The sequence below is a fragment of the Clavelina lepadiformis genome, chromosome 2 (genome assembly GCF_947623445.1).
Source record: "Clavelina lepadiformis chromosome 2, kaClaLepa1.1, whole genome shotgun sequence".
NCBI lineage: Eukaryota > Metazoa > Chordata > Ascidiacea > Aplousobranchia > Clavelinidae > Clavelina > Clavelina lepadiformis.
The window spans coordinates 72,540-92,303 of NC_135241.1; the positions used below are offsets into that span (position 1 = coordinate 72,540).

The 19,764-nt window shown below is 43.5% G+C and overlaps 1 protein-coding gene across 2 annotated transcripts; it reads right to left on the bottom strand.

The window, feature by feature from the left end:
• Positions 1–1,415: 1,415 nt before the first annotated feature.
• LOC143447492 (protein capicua homolog) lies at positions 1,416–14,969 on the bottom strand. Of its 2 annotated transcripts, none has more exons than XM_076947627.1 (42): positions 14,619–14,969; positions 14,312–14,443; positions 14,101–14,223; positions 13,888–14,040; positions 13,333–13,508; positions 13,068–13,163; positions 12,929–13,000; positions 12,746–12,864; positions 11,434–11,589; positions 11,144–11,374; positions 11,009–11,084; positions 10,742–10,949; positions 10,254–10,601; positions 9,934–10,180; positions 9,723–9,865; positions 9,465–9,662; positions 9,138–9,401; positions 8,881–9,009; positions 8,583–8,815; positions 8,423–8,512; positions 8,173–8,360; positions 7,978–8,085; positions 7,714–7,912; positions 6,976–7,161; positions 6,536–6,701; positions 6,354–6,478; positions 6,103–6,282; positions 5,947–6,045; positions 5,636–5,753; positions 5,456–5,572; positions 5,171–5,355; positions 4,991–5,108; positions 4,836–4,923; positions 4,156–4,757; positions 3,798–4,087; positions 3,607–3,740; positions 3,443–3,544; positions 3,232–3,383; positions 2,986–3,171; positions 2,799–2,912; positions 2,652–2,731; positions 1,416–2,551 (listed from the first exon to the last, which is right to left on the bottom strand). In XM_076947627.1, exons 1-42 carry the CDS (start codon positions 14,839–14,841, stop codon positions 2,438–2,440), a joined length of 7,068 nt encoding a protein of 2,355 aa, XP_076803742.1. In that variant the 5' UTR covers positions 14,842–14,969; the 3' UTR covers positions 1,416–2,437. The 2 variants fall into 2 exon arrangements, with proteins under 2 accessions (XP_076803742.1, XP_076803741.1); XM_076947626.1 differs by having other exon boundaries at positions 2,799–2,915.
• Between the last annotated feature and the right edge of the window lie 4,795 nt (positions 14,970–19,764).

Here is a 19,764-nt window from a genome sequence, read left to right on the forward strand (position 1 = left end):
GTATGGTGAACTGGTTAAAATAGCAGTTGCACCTCTTAGACTTCCTCTTTTGGCGAGTGTGAGCTGCTTTCGGCATAGGAAGCACTTCAACAGGACTTATAATTGTGAAACTGGAATTTGCATCTTCAGGAGAGGACGGTTGGGAGACATCTATTGGCTGTGCAGGTAACAATTCAGGCATCTCGGAAAGACCAGCTGCATCTAAGCCAATATTTCTGCCATCACACAAGTCAAAGCTAGTTGAACTAACATTAACGGAGTAAGATTCGGTGTTGGTTGGAATAGGATCAATATGGATCAGGATCAGGATCATAGGTCCACTTTACCTCCACCCCTTGGTTACTATTATTTTGACTGTTGGCCAAAGTTTGGCTAGTCAGTAAGCGGAATGAACCTGTGTAATGCATACGTGATACAGTAAAACTCCTTTCTACCATTCAACCAAACTTCTACCTTAAGCATGTAAAATAAAATCTAAGTTGCAAGACATACCTTTCAATAGATCAGAGAGTACAAAAACCGAATTCCGTGCCTTTTCTTGCCTTCTTTTCCACGTAACCTCGAATAATGGCGTGTGCAACCACGTTATGTCATGCTTCTTCTTTTCCTCCTGTGTGCTGACTTGTGTGGCGATTTGCTTTTGAAGTCGCGAAATAGAGACCTATCTGTCAAAAGGTATCCTTCAAGACTCAAAAAGCCCTAAACCCAGAATCGCAATTTCAAACGGCTGTAACTCGTCCGTATTGAAAGCAAAACTGCTCAAATTCAATTATGTTTAAAATCGTCACAGTGAGCGTAGGCAACCCAAGATTAGTTGAATTTCTTGGAGTAGAATTTGCGATACCACACTTTATGTTTCAAAAACACTTCGTGTTCGGAAACCTCCATGATCTCGATATTCGGCGATCAGATTTCGACATCCAGAGTGGTAAAAATTTGAAATAGAATATTTACACCTTGAAGTTACCTACACTCATTCTTACCATAATGCTTGCCCATTGGCCAGAAGGACGTTCCCCTACGGCCTACGCCATAAAATAAAGAAGTTACAGAGCCCTAAACTTTCAGGGTTAGAACTTAATGACCGGCCGCATCTAGCAATATGACTCCTTTTGAAAGAGGATTAGAGTGAAAGCGCCAATAAAATTGATGTTTGGTTTTAGTAGGAAATATCGTCTGGATAAGTTATTCATCGTGGAACAGTGTCTTAGCGCATTTCAAGGCCATATCGACCGAAATCGTACACGAACCTTTCCAATCGTCTGAGCTGAGGATTTGCGTGATGAAGTTTGAACTTACGGCCGGAAAGATAGTTCCCTACGCTCTAAAATAAAAAACACAATACCGGTTTCTAATACTTCAGGGTTAGAACTTTATGACCGGGCGCATCTGGCAATTTTGATTTGATATGAAACTATTGTTTAGGTTTTATTTGCATTTAATCGTTTTGATCAAGTGACAAGTGTTCAGTCCATCGACTAGTTTGTTTATGCATCAAGAAATAAACCGTCTCTACTGACTTCATTCTCGTCACAAGAAACATTTTTCAACGGCAAAATGAACAAACATTTTACCGAAAAGCAAAACCGAAAATGACAACACAGATTTGTTGAAAGCATGACGTCAGTTTGCCGTTGCTTAGTAACGTAAGTGCAGAGCAAAAGAAATTGGAACTATAGAAAAAATGCTGGGTGGCGGCCAACACACGTCGGCTATTAGAAGCAGATAATTGGAAATCATGGACCAGACAGAACCGTCTTCGACTGATGCTTGGCATAAGGTGGACAGGCGAGAGGCACTAATCGGAAATTTGTATCAATCCCCAGTCATGCTGCGAACTCATCCTGGCCACTGGCACGTGACCTCCATGGAATGACAGCAATCCGAAATATACAAAATTGTCTCAACGACACCTAGCGGCGCCAGAAACATTGAAAACCAACAACGAAGCAATTTACAAATGTGCGGCATAATTTGAAACAATGGTAAAAAATAAAATCTGTACATGAAATACGGTAAGTGACATAAAACAATAAATTTTTTAATTGTGACGAAACTATGTTCAGTATGACAATCGTTGTCCTACGTCGCATTCAAGATCCCTCACTGGGCAGTGATTGGTTCAAATGAAACTCGATGTAAAGATCGCCACCGCCGGGCAGACACCTCGCACATTGAAAGGTAAAAATGTACTAACGAAGGCGGGCCAGCCGCGATTCAGCACACGCGTAGAAAAATTCTTAACCTTCAAAAATATACCCAGCAATTTCCATCGATAAAAACAGTTGACTTTCAATAAAAAATATTCCGCTCCATTTACAGCGGTTTCGAGGCACAATTAGTTTCTCAGCTTGTTCAAATATTCTTTGAGCAAGAATTAATGAAGACAAAGGCACCATTATTTCACGTCATCACGCAACAAGGGCAAATGAGACTTCTAAAACTTCTTGAGGAGTTGAGACGATTGGACGGAGTCCGGCGATCCTTTCTTCTTTTCTTCGAGTTGTTTTTGTTTTTCTTCCTCCTGAACCTGCATCATTTTTTGTCGAACCTTGGAATGTAATCAAGTTACCTGTCTGCGCAGCCACCATAAAAGTTAAAAGCCAAGCCACTACAACAGTTAAGAGCCAGGCCACTAAATACACGCACACCTCTCGTATTTTCAACTGAAGGCAATTCTTGCTGGTGAAAACGTCGGAATGTTTGTTTTGAAACTCGGCTGTAGTCTGGCCTAAAATAATAAGATGTTGCTGGCTTCATAACAATATTCACCACTGCTGCAGATGACGAACACTCACTGTTGGGATACATCCCGTGCTCTTCGAAGAGCTGGATAACGAGCAACCTCCGCTTGTCCAGCTTCTGTCGGAGCGAGCTTCCCTTCGAGTCAGGCGGCTCGGAGTTGTCCGATTCTTCTGAAACAGTCAGCAAGTCAATGAGATGAAACAAGCTTCATGAGCAACTGGAGTGTGTTGTTGGAAATACCTCGGTGGGCTGAATCGCCGCCATCAAATGTGAAAATGTCGCCTTCGCAGTGAGCACCAGATGGAGCTGCCGAGCTAGGGTGACTCCCAGCCAGGGAAGGAGTTCCAGGGAGTTCAAGGAGTCCGACGCTTCCCTTGCGACGTTGTCGACGTTTCTGCATCGGCGAGCTCGGCGTGTTCGGCGAGTCTGAACAAGATTTTCTGTCAATTCTGACAATGCACGAATACTTGAGCAGAAATAAATTACCAGTTGAATTTTTTCTCCTTTTCCTGTAACTTTGTAGAACAACATCAGGAGTGGTCGGGAGTTCCTTGGGGGTTCCTGGTTTGGGGACCAGTTCCGGTTTAAACTGAGGAAGTTGGCTGAACTGGGCTTTGAAATTGACTATTTCCAAAATTCTGAAACAAATATACAGTGTCACACATTTCCAGAGCCAACACTCTATGACGTCACAAACCTATCACGTGATAGATCTTGCTCCTTCATGTTGGCGCGTTCCTCAACGTCACAGTCCATCATCAAAGTCCCGACTGTCATCGAATTTTCATCACTTATCTCACTGTTGGTGTCAATGAAGAGAGTCAATGAAATGAAGTTGAGCAATTCAAGGCAGCAGCCAACCTGGCATCCAACGACTCCGATGTGGACTGAAGAAGACTCTGTCGTCTCCGAGATGGAAACTTCATCGGAACCGGGTCAAGTTTTATCACAGACGACGTCTCGGCACTTGCACTTGTCATTGTAGTCGGGGAATTCTGCAAAGACGACCTCAATAAATCATGCGCTCTCCTGCCACTCACGAGCACTCCTACCTCTTCGTCGATGGTGAGTTTGGGAGTCGTATTATCCTCATCATCTATGGTCGTCATGGCAACATCCTGCAAAGAATCCTCAATAAAAGGCGACCTCGCTCGCTCCACCACATCCCTGGTCAAGTTGAACGATTCCTTCAAGATGGGGATCGTGGCAACCGACGCCTTTATCTTTTGGTCAGCTGGTTGCTGTGATACCAAAGACGGAATTGCCACGATACTGGCTCCTGATTGGTTTACAGTCGCTATGGCAACATTGGCGGTGGAAGGAGTCATTTTATTGGCGTTACCTGCATTGTGAGGTGACAGTGATGCTAAGACAATAATTAATGAGTCGAAAATAGGAATAAAAACGAACCTGTCACAGTCATGATGTAAGAATGAGACAACTCTCCACTAGATGCCGGTAGAGTGGCTGCTGGTGTTAAATTATTGAGCGAGATCACCGTCTTGGTCTGCAGTGGTGACGTCATCAACTTATGCGACCCAGGAAAGATATCTGGGGCAGCAAGAGAACTCTTCACAGGACTTAAGACCCGCTCGGGGAGGACAAAGTGGGGCAGGGGCTGGGAGTCAGTTTTAAGCGAGTAGAATGGTTGGTACCGTCTCACTGTCGTCGGAGCAACATTAACAGCGCCACTAGTGGATGCAGCTATGTCAGGGAGGACTCGGGTTTTGGCCCGGATCATCAAAGACCCAGCGACCTGGCCAACACGGTGTAGTATGGGGTCTTCCCCTTCAGACCAAACCTGTGACGAGCCGAGACCTGGGGCCGGTTGGTTTTTTTTATCCGGAGAGCTTGGCCTTGGCTGGCTGATGAGATTATTTCTCAAGATTCTAGTGACGTGTTGTTGATTTGGAATGTGCTGCAGGGCTTGAGCCTGAGCAAGAAGCTCGGCTGCTGTGGTCGGTCTCAACCCAAACGACTTCGATCCAGCGCCGGCCGGGCCACCCAACACACTGACCATGGACGAGGGAACAATGAATAAATGTTGAAATTAAACACAAAAGCGACAATTTCAAAATGTTTAATCTCACCTTTCAAACTGGCTGAGAATAACCGGGGTGCTCTGCATTGCAAGAGAGCTTCTCTGATTGTTTCCATGGTAACCTGATGAGCTGAGTTCTAAAGAAGCACTAAACAATGAATGGGTGTGAAAATGACACGATCCCATTCACATGACCCCTACTACCTGATAAACTGGGTAAAGGGGGCAGCACGTAGTTGACCTGCGGCTCAATCACAACTCGCTTCTCCGCTGATGATGATGTCATAGCAGAAGAAGCAGGGAGCGCCGAAACCAACAAAGTCTGAAAAATAACCAAAATGAACCGACTGTCTCCATTGCGCGGGTTAACAATGCAAATCTAACCTGTGTTGAGGCACATGGGACCGTGGTTGTCATGGCGACGGAAAAGAAAGAGGCAACATTTGATGCAGTTGTTGGTGCAAGAATCTCAACAACCTCGGTCTGACCCACCATCGAACAACTTGCTGGTGTTGCCAATGATGTCATTGGAGGTGGGTTTGGTTTCTCTCCACTCAGTCCCCCGCCCTCTGCCACGACAAACCAATTATTTCAGTGAATGCACCACCACAAGAAACATTTTGGTGATAAAACAACATTTCTCTAAAATATTTCTCTCAATGAAAATACCCATTGTGCTCAGCATCGGATCTTGGTATGAAGTCACAATAGGAGTTGATATGGGTGAAGGGGTGGTTCCCCTTCCCAAAGCCCCAAGGCGAGGAGATAAAGTTTTGAAAACATTTCCTGTCAAAAAATAGTGATTTGATTATTGAGGGCAGGCGAGTGGCCGATAACGCAATTTTCTACCTGTGGGTTGGAACGGGCTCGATCCTTTCCTCTCCGGCAAGCTTCCACTGACACCAGGACTCACTGCTCCGAGAGGTTTTATCGCTTTCGGGCGTTTACAATCAGCGTTTCCATTTGACTAAAAATTTTATATATCGATTAGCTAGGACAAAAAAAATAAAACACGCTCACACTCGTTTTCAAGGCTCGAGTTGACGAGAAGTTCTGGTTCTAACTTTCGGTCCGACAACAGCGATAAAAGCAGGGCGGCCAAGTCTCTCAATTCAACTCAATTCAGCTGAATCAATAAAATTACAGTGGAAGATAAATACCTGTCTGTAGGCATCTTTTGGCAAAAACTTCTGTCGGTGAAAACCTCGTTGTTTGGATGGGACAATTTCATCTTCAGACACGTCAGAATCTGTTGCAACCTGGTAAGAGCAGCAATGAATACACATATCACTATAATGACATCACAGACAACTTACTCGCTCACGGCATTCTAACGATGGAGTCCTCGAGCGAAGACCTGCTTCAGGAAGCTTGTGTCTAAGAAAACTACTCTGCCATGTTTGGGCATGATGGGGGGGCTGGGGTTGGGAGAAGGTGACAACAGGGTTAGGGTGAGATTGTAAACTTGATTCACAAGACACGGCTCTGTTATTCGCCTGTGAAAACAAGTGTGATAGGTTTGTTGTGTGCAATTCACTCACATCCACCACAAAAGAACACGACTGACCGATGAGGATGCGGCTGGCACACGAGGAGGAGATGATTTTTGTGAAGTTGCAAGACTCAAAGATGTTTGTTTTGGAGGTGGATGAGAAACATCGAAGGGGATGCTGCAAATACTTGAGCCGCTCACTGGAGATGAGAGAAGATTGAGAAAGTAGTTCGAGAACTTCGAATGCAAACACTTACTTTCAACAGTTGGGGAAGTGGCAGAGTTAAGCGAATGTTTGCTGTAATCGGCCGAACCAACAGAAGACTCCGAAGCCTTTCTCACACGAGACAAACTGCCCGATCGCTTCCGTTCCTTGTTGCACCACTTCCAGTCCGGGTGGGCCTTGAAATGGGCTTCTTTCACCTTAACACAGTGAGACAACATGCGGTTGCAACATTTAAGAGTCGATGCCAAAGTTACATGATAAAAACGCCCCCTTGCGCAGTGTATGACTTGGAAGTATAAAAATGTTGCCTTATCAGTGAAGGAGACTCAATAAGTGCCGTGTGTACACAACTACTGATCAACAAGATTAGTAGCCCCGTGCTCTTTGCTCACATAATAGTGGTTAAATGAAGTTATTACAGCAAGAAACAAACGGAAGCCACACAAATAAATTTTTAAAAAAACTAGGCACCTGGAATGCGAGGTCGTGGTACTTTTGTTTCTCAATTGGGGGGAGAGCGTACCACCACTCCCCGAGGATCTTGCTCACGGTCCTGTTATCCTGGTTGGGATGCTGCTGATGCACGAGAGCACGATGTCTCTTGCTGAAGATCATGAACGCATTCATCGGGCGTCGGATGTGCTCCTTTGTCGGCCGCTGAAATGAACAACACTGTCAAACAATTCGACTCATTGAATATAATCAATTAGAAGATTGCCACGGCAGGAATAGCACACGTGCACATACCAGATTATCAATGCATTCACAGATGCATTTGCAGAAATTTTTATTTACAATCACATATGCACAAACCATTTATATTCCATCGACAACTTGATTTTCATGTAACAATGCTCTGACAAAGGACAAAAGTGACTGAAACCATTTAGCTTCATAAAATTATGTATTTCCCTGCAGTTGTGTTGCCTTTGGCAAGCTGGTGGTAATTTGTGTAAACTCATATTTTTCATTGATGGATACTCTTTTACTTTTTTACTTGAGTAGGTTTGAACCAAAACTTCTAATACTTGCAGTGGAGTAGATTTTTTCGGGAGTGGCAATACTTCTACTTAAGCAACTTAAGTGGTTACTTTGACAAGCATTGAACAAAACACAGGAGAAAAATTATCATTGCCATTACAGGGGATGGGACCCGGCAGCATATTTCAAGAAAAGTGAATTCATTTACTTCCACGCTTAACCTCTGACCTTTCTCGGACTTTTAAGCTCCTCAGCTCTCTGCTTCTTTGACGGCGGGGTTCCGTCTTCTGAAGAAAACTGGTTTCCAGGAGTGACAGCATCATCGTAACTCATGGCAACAGATGAGTGGGGTGCTCCGGGAGACATGAGATACTCATCGACACTGATCGGATGCTCAGAGGAGATGCTGGGATCCAGAGGGATGAACCTAAAAGAAGACCGACATAAAGCAAAGATCACAAGCAAGATGAAGGATGGAAGCAATCTACTGACACTTCATCAGTTGCGGCTCTTCCCGCCACATTGTGGCTCAATGATGCTGCAGGCTGAGTTGTGGAAAGATTGCCAGCTGCTGCTCCTCGTCTCCCATTATGGCCCACACTGTAATTACAAACCAACTTTGGCAATGTCTCGCGCTAACAAAATATTTAACTCATATTGATTTATAAGAAAAACCAAAAATTTTACTTCTCTGTTTCATTGCTGTGGGTTTTTGGTTGCAAAGAATTGTCATGACTAGTGACCACATTTGCTGCTTTAGCTTGAAAATTTTCAGCAGCATCGACATGTCTGACCTGGCCCAGGAATGGCAGGAGCTGGTGCCATTGGAAGACAGTTCGGCCATTTAGCTCGGTGACTACTTCATCAAATGTTGGCTGGAACAACAACTGACGATGACATGATGGCCACAAAATAGGGTATGACAAGAAACATCTACCTGTGTTTGGAGCTCTCTCTCTTGGGTTGGGGCGCTTTCTATTCTAGTTGGGGCATCTTTGAGGGGTACCGGGTCGACAGAAGATGCAAGCTGCAAGAAATACTTTTAGTTTATATCATTCAAGCTACAATGTGCAGGTGGTAGAGGGTCGAAGTGTAACCTTCATCTGGGAGCTTTCCGCTTGTGGGTGGTCGGCCTGTCCTGTGTAGGCCACAGGGACTATCGCTTGTGGGGAAAGAAATCCATTTTGACCAGAATACATCGCCATATTTGGAGGCAAAATCATAACACTGGCATTTTCCTGACTCATTGCATCCCCAGCTGCAGGTTGTTGAAGAAAAACTTGTTGATAAGGAAAATGTTGCGGGAAAGCAAACGGAAGAGTGCCAGGATCTGGAAAGGAAGGGTGTGGGTTAGAAAAGGGCCAGATAGAGCCAACTCACACCCCAGCAACATACATGAAATGTAATTCAGAGCAGTAGGGTTCGAAATCAAACGAGGGTTCACTACGATGGGGGCTGAAGGTGCTGGGGAGACTTTCTCCGCGTGGCAAGTCCTCTTCAGAAGATTAGGGATTGGGCGTTGATCTGACCACAAAAAAGCAAAATAAAATAATTCCAACAAACACTGTACGACCATACAATGGGGTAATTTTCGTCGGAACGATCCCTAACATCAAATCAATGAAAACAACAAAGTTCAATGCACAGGTCACCTTGCGCACGTATCTTGGCTGCAGCATCAAGCAAGACGTCCAACCTCGCAGCATTGTCAGCCTGGGGCAAGAGACCTCTATCGTCAGCTATGTTTGAAACTTTTTCTCTTGGTTCACCGACGTGGGTCGCCTGGTTGCAAGCGCTCCTCTCAATGCCACTATCAACTAGAATCGGTTGTTCTTCTAAACGACCCGCCTGCTGGATAACTGGTTGTGATGTCATAGAGGGCTTGTCTTCAGCCAAATTAACTTTACGTTGGAAACCTGGAATATATTTGGATTAGTTCCGGCTTAAAAGTTGAGCGATAGCATCAGTTGTTCAGATACCTTGGGTTCGTCTGGTGAACGCCCCGCTACCAGTGCCCATGGTTGGAGTTGGGCCAACAATTGACCCTAGAGGCCTTGTAATAAGCTTTGGGGGAGATGTGATGTGGGTGGTGGGGTTAGTTGTTGATAGGGCGGGGCTGGCACAAGTCGACGGGGGCCGAGACGTCACCCCAGGGGTGGTGGGGGTGGGGGTGTGACCTGAAGAAAATGTCACTGATTAGCTATGACATCATAATGAAACAAACTATAAATAATTACCGATGCTTTCAACGCCAGAATCCTGGTTGTCATTCTTTGTGATGTCATTCTTGAAAGCTCGGGGCATTGGAGCACGAACGTTGTGAGAAGTAGACGGGTTGAAGCTGAGGTTGGCAGCAAATGTTGGCGGAATGCTCGTCGATCTGCCACAAGACAGGTAGGTTCTTTAGAGAGAAGCAAACAAAAGCACGCACGAAGCGGCGGTCGTCACCTGTACTGTATGGCGTCCGAAGAAGGTTTGGCTTTGTGCTGGATGTATCTAACTCCACCTGGTGGGACATTATCACAGCTTGAATGACCCATTTCATGGACACTAGATGGCGGTCGAATGACAGGGGAGAATGCCCGCTTAGGAAAAATTGATCGAGGGACTTCGATACCAGACTGTGGGGAAGGTTTGATAATTGTTGGGGGGTGGTGGCGGCCAGGACTTAAGCCAGGAGATGTTTGGCATCCACCTAAACACGAACAACATGGTAGTAACATTGCTCCGTCAAATGCATCTCAAAGTGGGCACAAAGCAGGTCTCACCCAGTGAGACAAGAACTTTAGCTGCATCCTGTTCGTCCAGTGCAGTGGTGGAACGCTTCCGAGTTGCCAGAATACTTCCCCTTCGAGGAGGGGTAGGAAGCAACGGGGATACCATTGAAGCATCCGATCTGCGTACCGGAGTAAAATGTGATCCTGGAGAAAATCCAGAGCCTTCTGCAACTGTTGCACCAGCAGAGGGCGCCCTATTCACTCTCGGCGAAGACATTGTTGGGGTTTCCGGGGTTGTCACGCTCTTGCTTCTCATCGACAAGTGCCGCGAGCAATAACCTTTGCGTTGGGATTCCTTCATGCAGTCTCCTTTAGAGCAGAGCTTCCTCCATTGTTTACCTGAACAACATAAGCACTCACGATCATCGCATTCAAAGAAGTTTTCCTGCAACAAGAATCAACTGCAGCACCACAAAGCCATAGAACTTGAGGGGGTTCAGCAAGTGGACTGTGCCAGAAAGCATTTTTGAAAGACGTACCGTTGTACTTCTTCCTGACTCCGTTTCTCAACGTCACTATTTCCCCTTTCTTGTACTTGAGTGTTGCCACCGGGGTCTCACATCTTGAGGATGCTCGACTGACACTTCTCTCACTCAACGATGAGTTGGGCCGTGATCCCGCGACTGAGCTTCGGCTCGGAGACATCGAGAGACAATTTCGACTGATGGAACGACTCATGCGTGACGTCTGTAAAATAAACGATATCATCGCTCTCTTCAACAAGTCATCTTACTGATCCATCTTACCTCTGGACATGGGCTCGGGATGCTAGCATCACTTGCTCCAGAAAAATGCCGAGGTCTTTCAATGATGCTCTCCAAGCTAATGCAGAATGAGATGTTATAGTAAATAAACCTGAGGATGTTGGGTGGTGATCTTACTTGGCTACAGAACAGTCCTGACTCCAGGGATGAGATTTTCCTGGAGGAAATGAGAATCTCACGTCTGGCCGAGATCGGGATCTGCTTCCATGAGGATGGTGATGGGATCCTGGAGCAGGAGTGTTTGCGGCAGACGACTGATTGTTCTCACTGTCCGACTCCGAAGCGGTATCTGTGACTTCATCATCCGATCGAGAGTGTTCAAGTTCATAATCAGAGTCACCGTCAGTTCTACATCGACATCATACAACTGAGCATGCTCTCGATCAAATGATAGAGCATCAACCTACCTAGGTGGAGGCGACGGAAGGTTGGGGAGCTGCCAGGGATGGGTGAAAGCTCTCACCCGGTCAAGAGGAACCGCCATGATTTCTCTGCTGATCTGGCCGGTGGCAAGGTCAATGTCATCAAGGTCAAGTTGAACCAAGTAGATTCTTTTGTCTGGCCTAATTCAACAAACAAGTTGAAAAGATCAAAATTATCCTAAACTTGAGTGAATTCAAAGTGAAGGGTAAAAGTCCAAAAACAAGTCGGCCTTAAGTCAACGACTAATTGTCAGTAAACAGGTGAATGGATTTTCAATAAACTGCAGTGGTTTGAGAGTTGTTGCCAAAATTGTATCGCAAATTTGAACTTCTATTATAAGGCAGTCATCGTGATGTCATAATGCAAAAACAATATTCCTTTAATACAAAGCTTTTTTGTTTTTACCCCAGTTACCGGACTAAGCGAGAGTAAACAGCCAAAACTGAGCTGTACTTTACGGTACTGTAGGTTAGCATTTACATTAACCACCACAAATACGCCAACAGTAAGCTAGTTAAGGGTTATTTAACGTAAAATGTTTCTATTACACACTTGAGTACTCTAACTATTTGCAGGGTTGCCATCGATCTGGATTCAAAAACAAGGACGACTATGAAACGAAAGAATTCTACCTTAAACACCGGTTCCAAAAAAAAAAAGAAAAAAACGGGATACTATCTGCATGTTCTTAATTTTGGTATCTCTTTGGTACAAAGTGGTATACTTAAGGTGTCGAAATGCCCGAAGTAGGAACCTCTGCTCTAAAAATAAGACAAAAATAAGGATCCAAGTGAAAATAAGAACGTTTCTTAAAAGTAAGCACATTAGTATTTTTTAAGACATTGTACTTGAAAATAATTACAGAATGGTAACCCTGCCTATACGGCTATACCAATAACATTTCACTTTGCTTTGCTATCACAGAAAACATTGTATTCATACTTGATCCAAATACTTGAGTCATCCGTATTTTTTTGTATTGTGACGTAATAAGGGCTGCGATCCTCATCATAATTAAGCGATGAATTTGCATTTTTTGCCATTTATTTATGGAAATAACTGTTTAAATACTACATATTATTAAAACTCCTTCCACCAGTATGGTTACTAACAACCACTCTTTGATTTAAGGTCAACTTGTTTTCGGACTTGCCCCTCACTTTAAGCAAAACGTTTAAGACATCAACTGCCAGAGGTGAAAAAGTTCCGATTTGTTTCATAACCATGCAAACTTGTACCACCTATGTTTTCATTTCGTTTGACTTTGTGCAATCGGAGCAACTTGCAAAAACTCACTGATAATCATGGACGGTCGCTGTCTTGTACACCGCCGAGTTGACATGCAGACGAACGCAAACTTTTTGTCCAACACCGATAACCAGAGATTCTGGACCAAGTGGTAGATCAGCGATGACCTGAACAAAAACCCTTTATTATGTCATAATATCACAAGTGAGACTGCAAAGACTCGGCACACACATGACTTGTGCTTTCTGGGTCCATGAAATAATTCACAGTTTTCTCTTTGTCTCCATGAAATAGCACTCCCACCTGAAATATAAAAAAGTATAATGAGACTGGTTGGGAAGTGAGGCTTTGTTAGAAAAATGCAACAAACCTGCCCATCCACACGGACTTTAACAAATTCAGCTGGCCTGTACGTGTCCCCTCTCCTTGCCAGAACGTTAAGACCGATGCATTTTCTTAAATGAACCTTCAGTAAAGAGCCAAGCACATAATTGTTATAGAAAACCTAAAAAGCCATTATTGGACAAAACCCTGTTTCCCTGGTTGTGAATGTGCAGAGCAGCAACTAGCAATGATCTCTAGCACACTGCTGGCAACATTAGAAAACACAACAGACTTTGTTCCTGTTATTTTACCCATTTGGTGGAGGCTTGCACCGGGGTTTCCAGTCGTCGCCGTCGAGCGCGCATTGTATCAGCTCCAGGGGTATTTCCCCTGCTCATGGACGAGGTGGGTCTCAAAGATGGTGCCCCAATGTGGGGGTTGTTCGTAGCTGTTGTTGGACAGACGACACTCACAGTTGTCGACGAAACTAAACAGAGATGAAAACATCAGCTTAAATAAGGTTGGAATTGTTCTGACGCAGATGATTGCTGCAACAATGCTGCTATGGGTGAGGTGGGGGGCTAGCAGTGGCTTTCAAATTGTCATCTTTCAAACGGACTATTCATGATTTTTATCAAGCGAGGCTGCTCACATCCACAGAAAACTAACAATGCAACATAACAAAAAGCCAACGATGGAAAAAAACATAAAATCTCCCAAATACCAAGGAAAATGGCCATTATCAGGAGCTGCAAGGCAACGCAAACTCAGAGATAGCCACATGAGTTCATCGGGTGGCACATGCAGACTGGGGAGTCAGCCTGTTACTACAACCTACTCATTTCCAAAATTCAGCAGAGATTTACCAGAGCTGGAGTTGGATGAGTTGTTATGCTCCGAAGATGTGTTCCTCCTCGCTTCTGCCGATTTGTTGCTTGGAAATATGGGCATGAGGGTGGAAGGATGGAGGGACGAGGAGGAGGTATCGACCAGAACACGAGTAGGAATCAAAGCTTGATCTGTTAAAGGACACATCAAACTCGACATGGAAAAGTTGCAGAGTTTTAAAGGAGACTTACCTCCTCCTTCCTTGAATGCAGGGTGGAGGGCGTCGCTGGATGTCATGTTAGGTCCAATCAATATTCCGGGATTTGTGATTTGGGACAAACTTCCAGCAGAAAGAGCAAGTGAGTATTGAGCATCTGAAAAAATGAAGTCACTTAATGATATTTAATCCTGACACAGCTCAATACATGCGACTCCACGACTCAGCTATATCGAGCTGCCTACCTTGAATAGATGGTTGTGCAGGTGGCCTGTAGAAGTAAAACGGAGTTGAATTAGCCGGCACTGTTAAAACTGGCATGCTCACGTTTGTATTTTCCACCACTGTGTGCACAGGCCCAGAAGTCGTGGCGTTTGCTGTTAATGACAAAACAATGAATAAATTTCAGATGCATCAGCATTTTATAAGAAGATGTTTGTAGACTTTCCCAGACTATCAGTAAACAATCATACACGCTCAGAACGCGCAATACATTTCATAGACAGGTTTATGTCCAGTTTATTTAAAATTTCGGAAAGGTAAAAATGGCACCTGTTCTTTCAGTGGATTGTCTTCTCGAATTAGTAGCTGTGTTGTTATTGTTGTTGCTATCATTGGGGGCGCTCTCACGCAGTTGTGAGTAAAAAATTTCTGACTGAGGCATATTTCCCCCAGCAGACTGCATTAATCTCCCCCCCACGACAGGTCCACGGGGCATGTTCGAAGAAATGATAACTTGGGGACTTCCTGTCTGTCTCATCACAAACGACCCCATAAATTTGGGTCAAAGTCATGAAATATTTTTCTTGCAAGTTGATTCCTTTGTCAAAGGCAACAGCACAACACATAAAGTCAGCTGATTATTGTTAGTCATTGTCTTGCCTACAAACAACAATTGGAATTTTTTTAGAACAAATAACCATTTTAATCCACGTGTCACATGCAGACTGGAGTCTAGAGCCATAACTCACTAACACAGAGGTCCAGTACCATACAAAGCAGGCACATTCTAAACAGATTCTTAGTAAACAGAGTTTGAAAAAATGCCAAATTCAAGAAAATGTGCAAAAAGTTCAACTACAACTACAAATAAGTATCCTGTCCCTCGATCATCGCTCATCTAAGAAAAATTTGAAAAATCGAATCAACGTTCCAAGCAAGTAGGCGCTGGGAACCAAACCAAGAATGCAATTCTGTGTCACCTGCCTGGAACTGACAACTGTTTTAGCAACTGAGCAACTGCATACATACACCAAGAGCTTAAAATTAGTGCCACACAAGCAGGTCTAAACATTATGTCATAGCTAACATGCTTAGAAGAACATTTATTCTTTGTCTAAGCCAGAATAAATTAAAGCAATTAATTTAAGGATTAAATGTAAACAATGTTATACTTATACTACATAATTATAGGGAAGAGGGAATAAAATAAATTGTTAACTATCAGCAAAATATATAGCTCTAACTATCACACAATAAGTTGGCATGAAGGTTGCACTGAACAAAACACAGAATGAAAAGATGACTTTCACTGAACAACGCAATTTACTTTCCGCTCTGACAAGGTCCGCTCTCCTGTATAGGCATCTATCTGTACAGTGAGGGCGGCGCAGGCTTGCTGTTTACCGAGCGCTCAATTATTGCGACATCGCGACTACGCTGCTGCTGCTTACTAGAGCGGAACAAACCCGGTGTAAAAGTTGACTCTAGCGCGTGACCATACCAGGCCCTTTATATGGATTGTGTATACAAGCGGCACCAACGCTAACGTTTGTCGCATGAAGATAACGAGAAATAAATGCAATCTTGCTTTCATATTCGCATGCTGGCGTAACGGTCAGCCGGTAGAGCTAGGCTAGACCATTTACAGCACGTTTCAGCGCTCAAAGAAATTTACATAAAGAAAAGACAGAAAGGCCGACACTAGTTGCTCGTTCAAATAAATGGGTCAGTCAACACAAAGAGGCATGGAAAGCATTCCTGGTACAACGTAACAGAGCTCCCCTGTTCCATCACAAACAACTGTCTCAAAACACGAAAAGGCGACTACAAATGGCAAATAAAACGTCATAAAAACTGCATGGTTTCGTACTTTTGATAAGAGATACAACAAGCGGGGTACCGCATAAATACGGTAACTAAATACCATGCATTATACAGCGCTATGCTGAAACAAACTAACGCAATATTAACTCGGCCAAGACGACCAAATATTCAAGAAATTCCCAATGAATAATTTCAGAAAACGTAAGCCACTACTCGTCTTTATGACGCAGAGTGGTGGCCATTGATACAAAACAAAGGCTTCTAACAATGAGAATTTTCAATAGTTGAGCTACGATGTCGGTTCTAAAGCGTCCTTGGGATCATTGGTCTGCAAAGTCACAGTATTCCCCTCTTTGTGAGGTCATAATTGTGAGTAGCAGGCAGAGTTGGCATATCTGACAACGACGCAAGATTTGATGAAAATTCACTTCCTCTAAACACAAATCACACGTCACGCTTCACTTGGCATGCACGAGCCACGGGCGTGATCGTTAGTTACGTCACAGAATCGGTTCCACATTCATTTGAGCAAAGAATATTACATAAACTGGAACTGCGGGCAGCAAATTAAAAGTCGCAAGCTAAAACAGGACGCAGCTCGCCCATGACGGGGGTTTGAGCAATGAGGAAAACACAGGCGGCGGCGAACATATTGGGTTAGCTTTCATCCAACACACTTCCAGGGAGACGAGTTTTCGAAATAGCGCAACAGAATATCGCACCAACCCCGCGTAAAAGTTCGAAATGGTCCAAGTAACACCACCAACAAATTGACAAACTTATCATACTTCAAGAGTGCTGTTGGGGCCGGTCCAATACCGATGACCAGCTCCCGGATATCGATGTCTTGTGCTCGGCTTGAGTTTGCGACTAATTTCAAACTTGGAACAAGGCAATGGCCGACGATCAAGATGTCACGTACAAATTAATTTCTGCGTAAGCTCAAAACTAAATACGAGCGACAATTTTACGTTTTTACTGTATACAATCAGAACACCACAGATGGGTTGATACCCGAGCAGTATATACTGGGCATTTATTTCACAACCAGAGAGTGATGGCATGAAGGAAAGTTGATAATGAACAAAAATTTCCGTTTTACAAAAGCTATCCATGCTCAATGCTCAACCAGTGATTGCGTGAAGATATAGACGAGCAGAGAGCAAAAGCGACTCAATCGCATAATTCCAGTTTATTTTACAATGCGGGGGTTATTCGCGCTCTAGTTTTGGTGTAGCTCGATTGAAACTTGGTGCAATCCACCATCAACCATTCTACCCGCCACATCATCTCCAAGCTTGCGTGGAGCGGCTCTTTGTAACTTTATTTCTCTTTGCGGACAATATATCACCAAGCTGAAGTGAGTACGATTTTAAATGAAGAAGTTTCTTTGGCAAAATTTATGATGCGTTGTTAAACGAAGACAGAGATTCCGCGGTGATTATTACGTGTTGACGGGTTCCGCGGCCGACAAGTTTGGGGACCGTTGTTAGCAAATAATAGTGAAAGCATTCCAAATGTTGTCAGTGACCAAACACTACAGCAGTGAAAATAAACCTTTTGGTGGGATTTGATTAGTTTGTTGCCGCGCGACACCAAACTCCTTCTCAGTAGGCGATGGAATGTCCGATAAACGCGCCAAGAAACATTTAGCGGCGATTATTCCGTAATAAAATTACCAAGACAACGAGATAGAAGGCCCACCGTCTTATGCTGTGCTGGGGGGCGGCATGTTTACTGTTGTTCAGATATCAACAAATTTAACCTGCATAATCTAGCAGCTTTATATTATTTTGAGAATTTGTCCTAATGCGGTTCAAACTAGTTTGGAGCGACCAGACAAAGTCGAGTGTCAGCCGAACCACGACCCAACAATGTTCAGAACTAGTTTGGCGTTACCAATAAAATGGTCCAAGTTAATAACAACTTGGTATAAGCTGAATACATTCCCTGTCGTTCAGTTCAGTCTTGCTGGTGCATGAAGATTTTAATAATTTGTCAGCATTGTGACGTAATAAGGCCGCTTAAAACCTAATCGGGCAGACGTGTGAAGGAAATGGCGTCACACGATTGTAAACGAAGAGCGCGTTATTTTGCACGCGAATGCAGCGATCGAAGGTTCTAAATTGTTTGCGCCGACCGACATAGAACAGCTAAAAGGCGGGCATTTCATCACAAACAAACCATACGTCCGTAACTAGGTTCACTGCAACTGTTTAGGTTCATTGCGATTGAACCTGCATACATGTATCTTGCCTTTGAGCAACCTGTGTTATGCGTTATAAGTGCTACATATGACCAGCCCATAAGCCATCCAAGCGTCCACAGTAATTTGGTGAAAAGAATCAGATCAACACCGAAACAGAATAAAAATACTAGAAAAAGGCAACCAGCAGATTGAAGGCAAAGTTTGTGTTCAGTTAAACATAATAAGGATTTGAGAACTCCCTGCTCTAGTGGAATTAATTATTGAGGCCATTTTGAACTCACTCGAGCAATTGCATTATTATAGTTGTATATATAAGTTGTACGTTCAAGACCAGTCTTCACACTTTTCTGTTCACCTTTCTTAAACATTTTAACATAACAACCTGGCCTATACCCAGAAATCTAACTTCCCTAAGCCAATAAGCTATAAGCATGACATTTTTCCTGATATAGCTGCCAATCTCAAACAATGCAAACTGCTAGCACTGGTCACAGGCCTACATCAAATCATGTCCATTATTCAGTTATGTTTCGTAACTTTCGTTGTTGTCTGTGGGGGATCGAAAATAAAATGATAACCAAGTTAGCGTGATAAAATAACAACTCCACCACCAGCAAACAATGAGCAGGAAAAGGAGCAAAGCCAAAGGGTCTTAAACGTGAAAAAATATCGTACATATTTAACCAAATAATACAAATTATAGAGCACGACTGAGTCACTCTAAGTAGGTCACACAGCCTGTTGTTAAAGATAGGTGGTTAGCCTCTATGGAAAGCTTGCGTTTTAGCACAAGGAGATTTATGCCAAAAAATTAGGGTCTATGTTTTACACCAGTATTAAAGTTGTATCTTGTGATACGAGTTAGTGATGTCACACCAGAGTTAGTGATGCCACACCAGAGTTAGTGATGCCACACCAGAGTTAGTGATGCCACACCAGAGTTAGTGATGCCACACCAGAGAGGCTGAAGTTGATATTTACGCCAGCGACCTTACAATATCTGCTCCTTCGTCATGCCAGAAATCTCCAGCGTAAAATACAAACTCTCCATACAGGAGAAAGGCCATGCAAAGAGTTGATTTTAGCTGTTTAAGGTTTTATTGCAGTTAGATTTAGATTAAAAGGTAGATTTAGCTTCCTATGTTATAACATTTAAGTTAGGTTAACAGGAAACTGTGCAAAATAACTTTGAACCTATATATGATTTTTTGCAGTGAAATAGTGGAACCAAATAACATACGGCATGGATAACAGTTGGCACGGCCTTAAATCCAACAAAAATAAAAAGGTTGGAAAAAGTATCAACAAAACAAAGCTGGCAAACACAAAAACACGCACAATAATAATAAGTTATTCAAAGTTGGACACTGGGGCAAAATACAGTGAAAACTTCTTTATCTGAAGTTTGAAAAAACGTAATTTTCACTCACTTCAATATGAAAC

Coding starts and splice junctions, on each gene's coding strand:
- LOC143447492 (XM_076947626.1), bottom strand. CDS start 14,841: ATGGGGTCGTTTGTGATGAGACAGACAGGAAGTCCCCAAGTTATCATT. Junction 13,164..13,332: donor TGCAAGCCTCCACCAAATGG/GTAAAATAACAG, acceptor TCTTTACTGAAG/GTTCATTTAAGAAAATGCAT. Junction 8,086..8,172: donor CACAGCAATGAAACAGAGAA/GTAAAATTTTTG, acceptor TTGTAATTACAG/TGTGGGCCATAATGGGAGAC.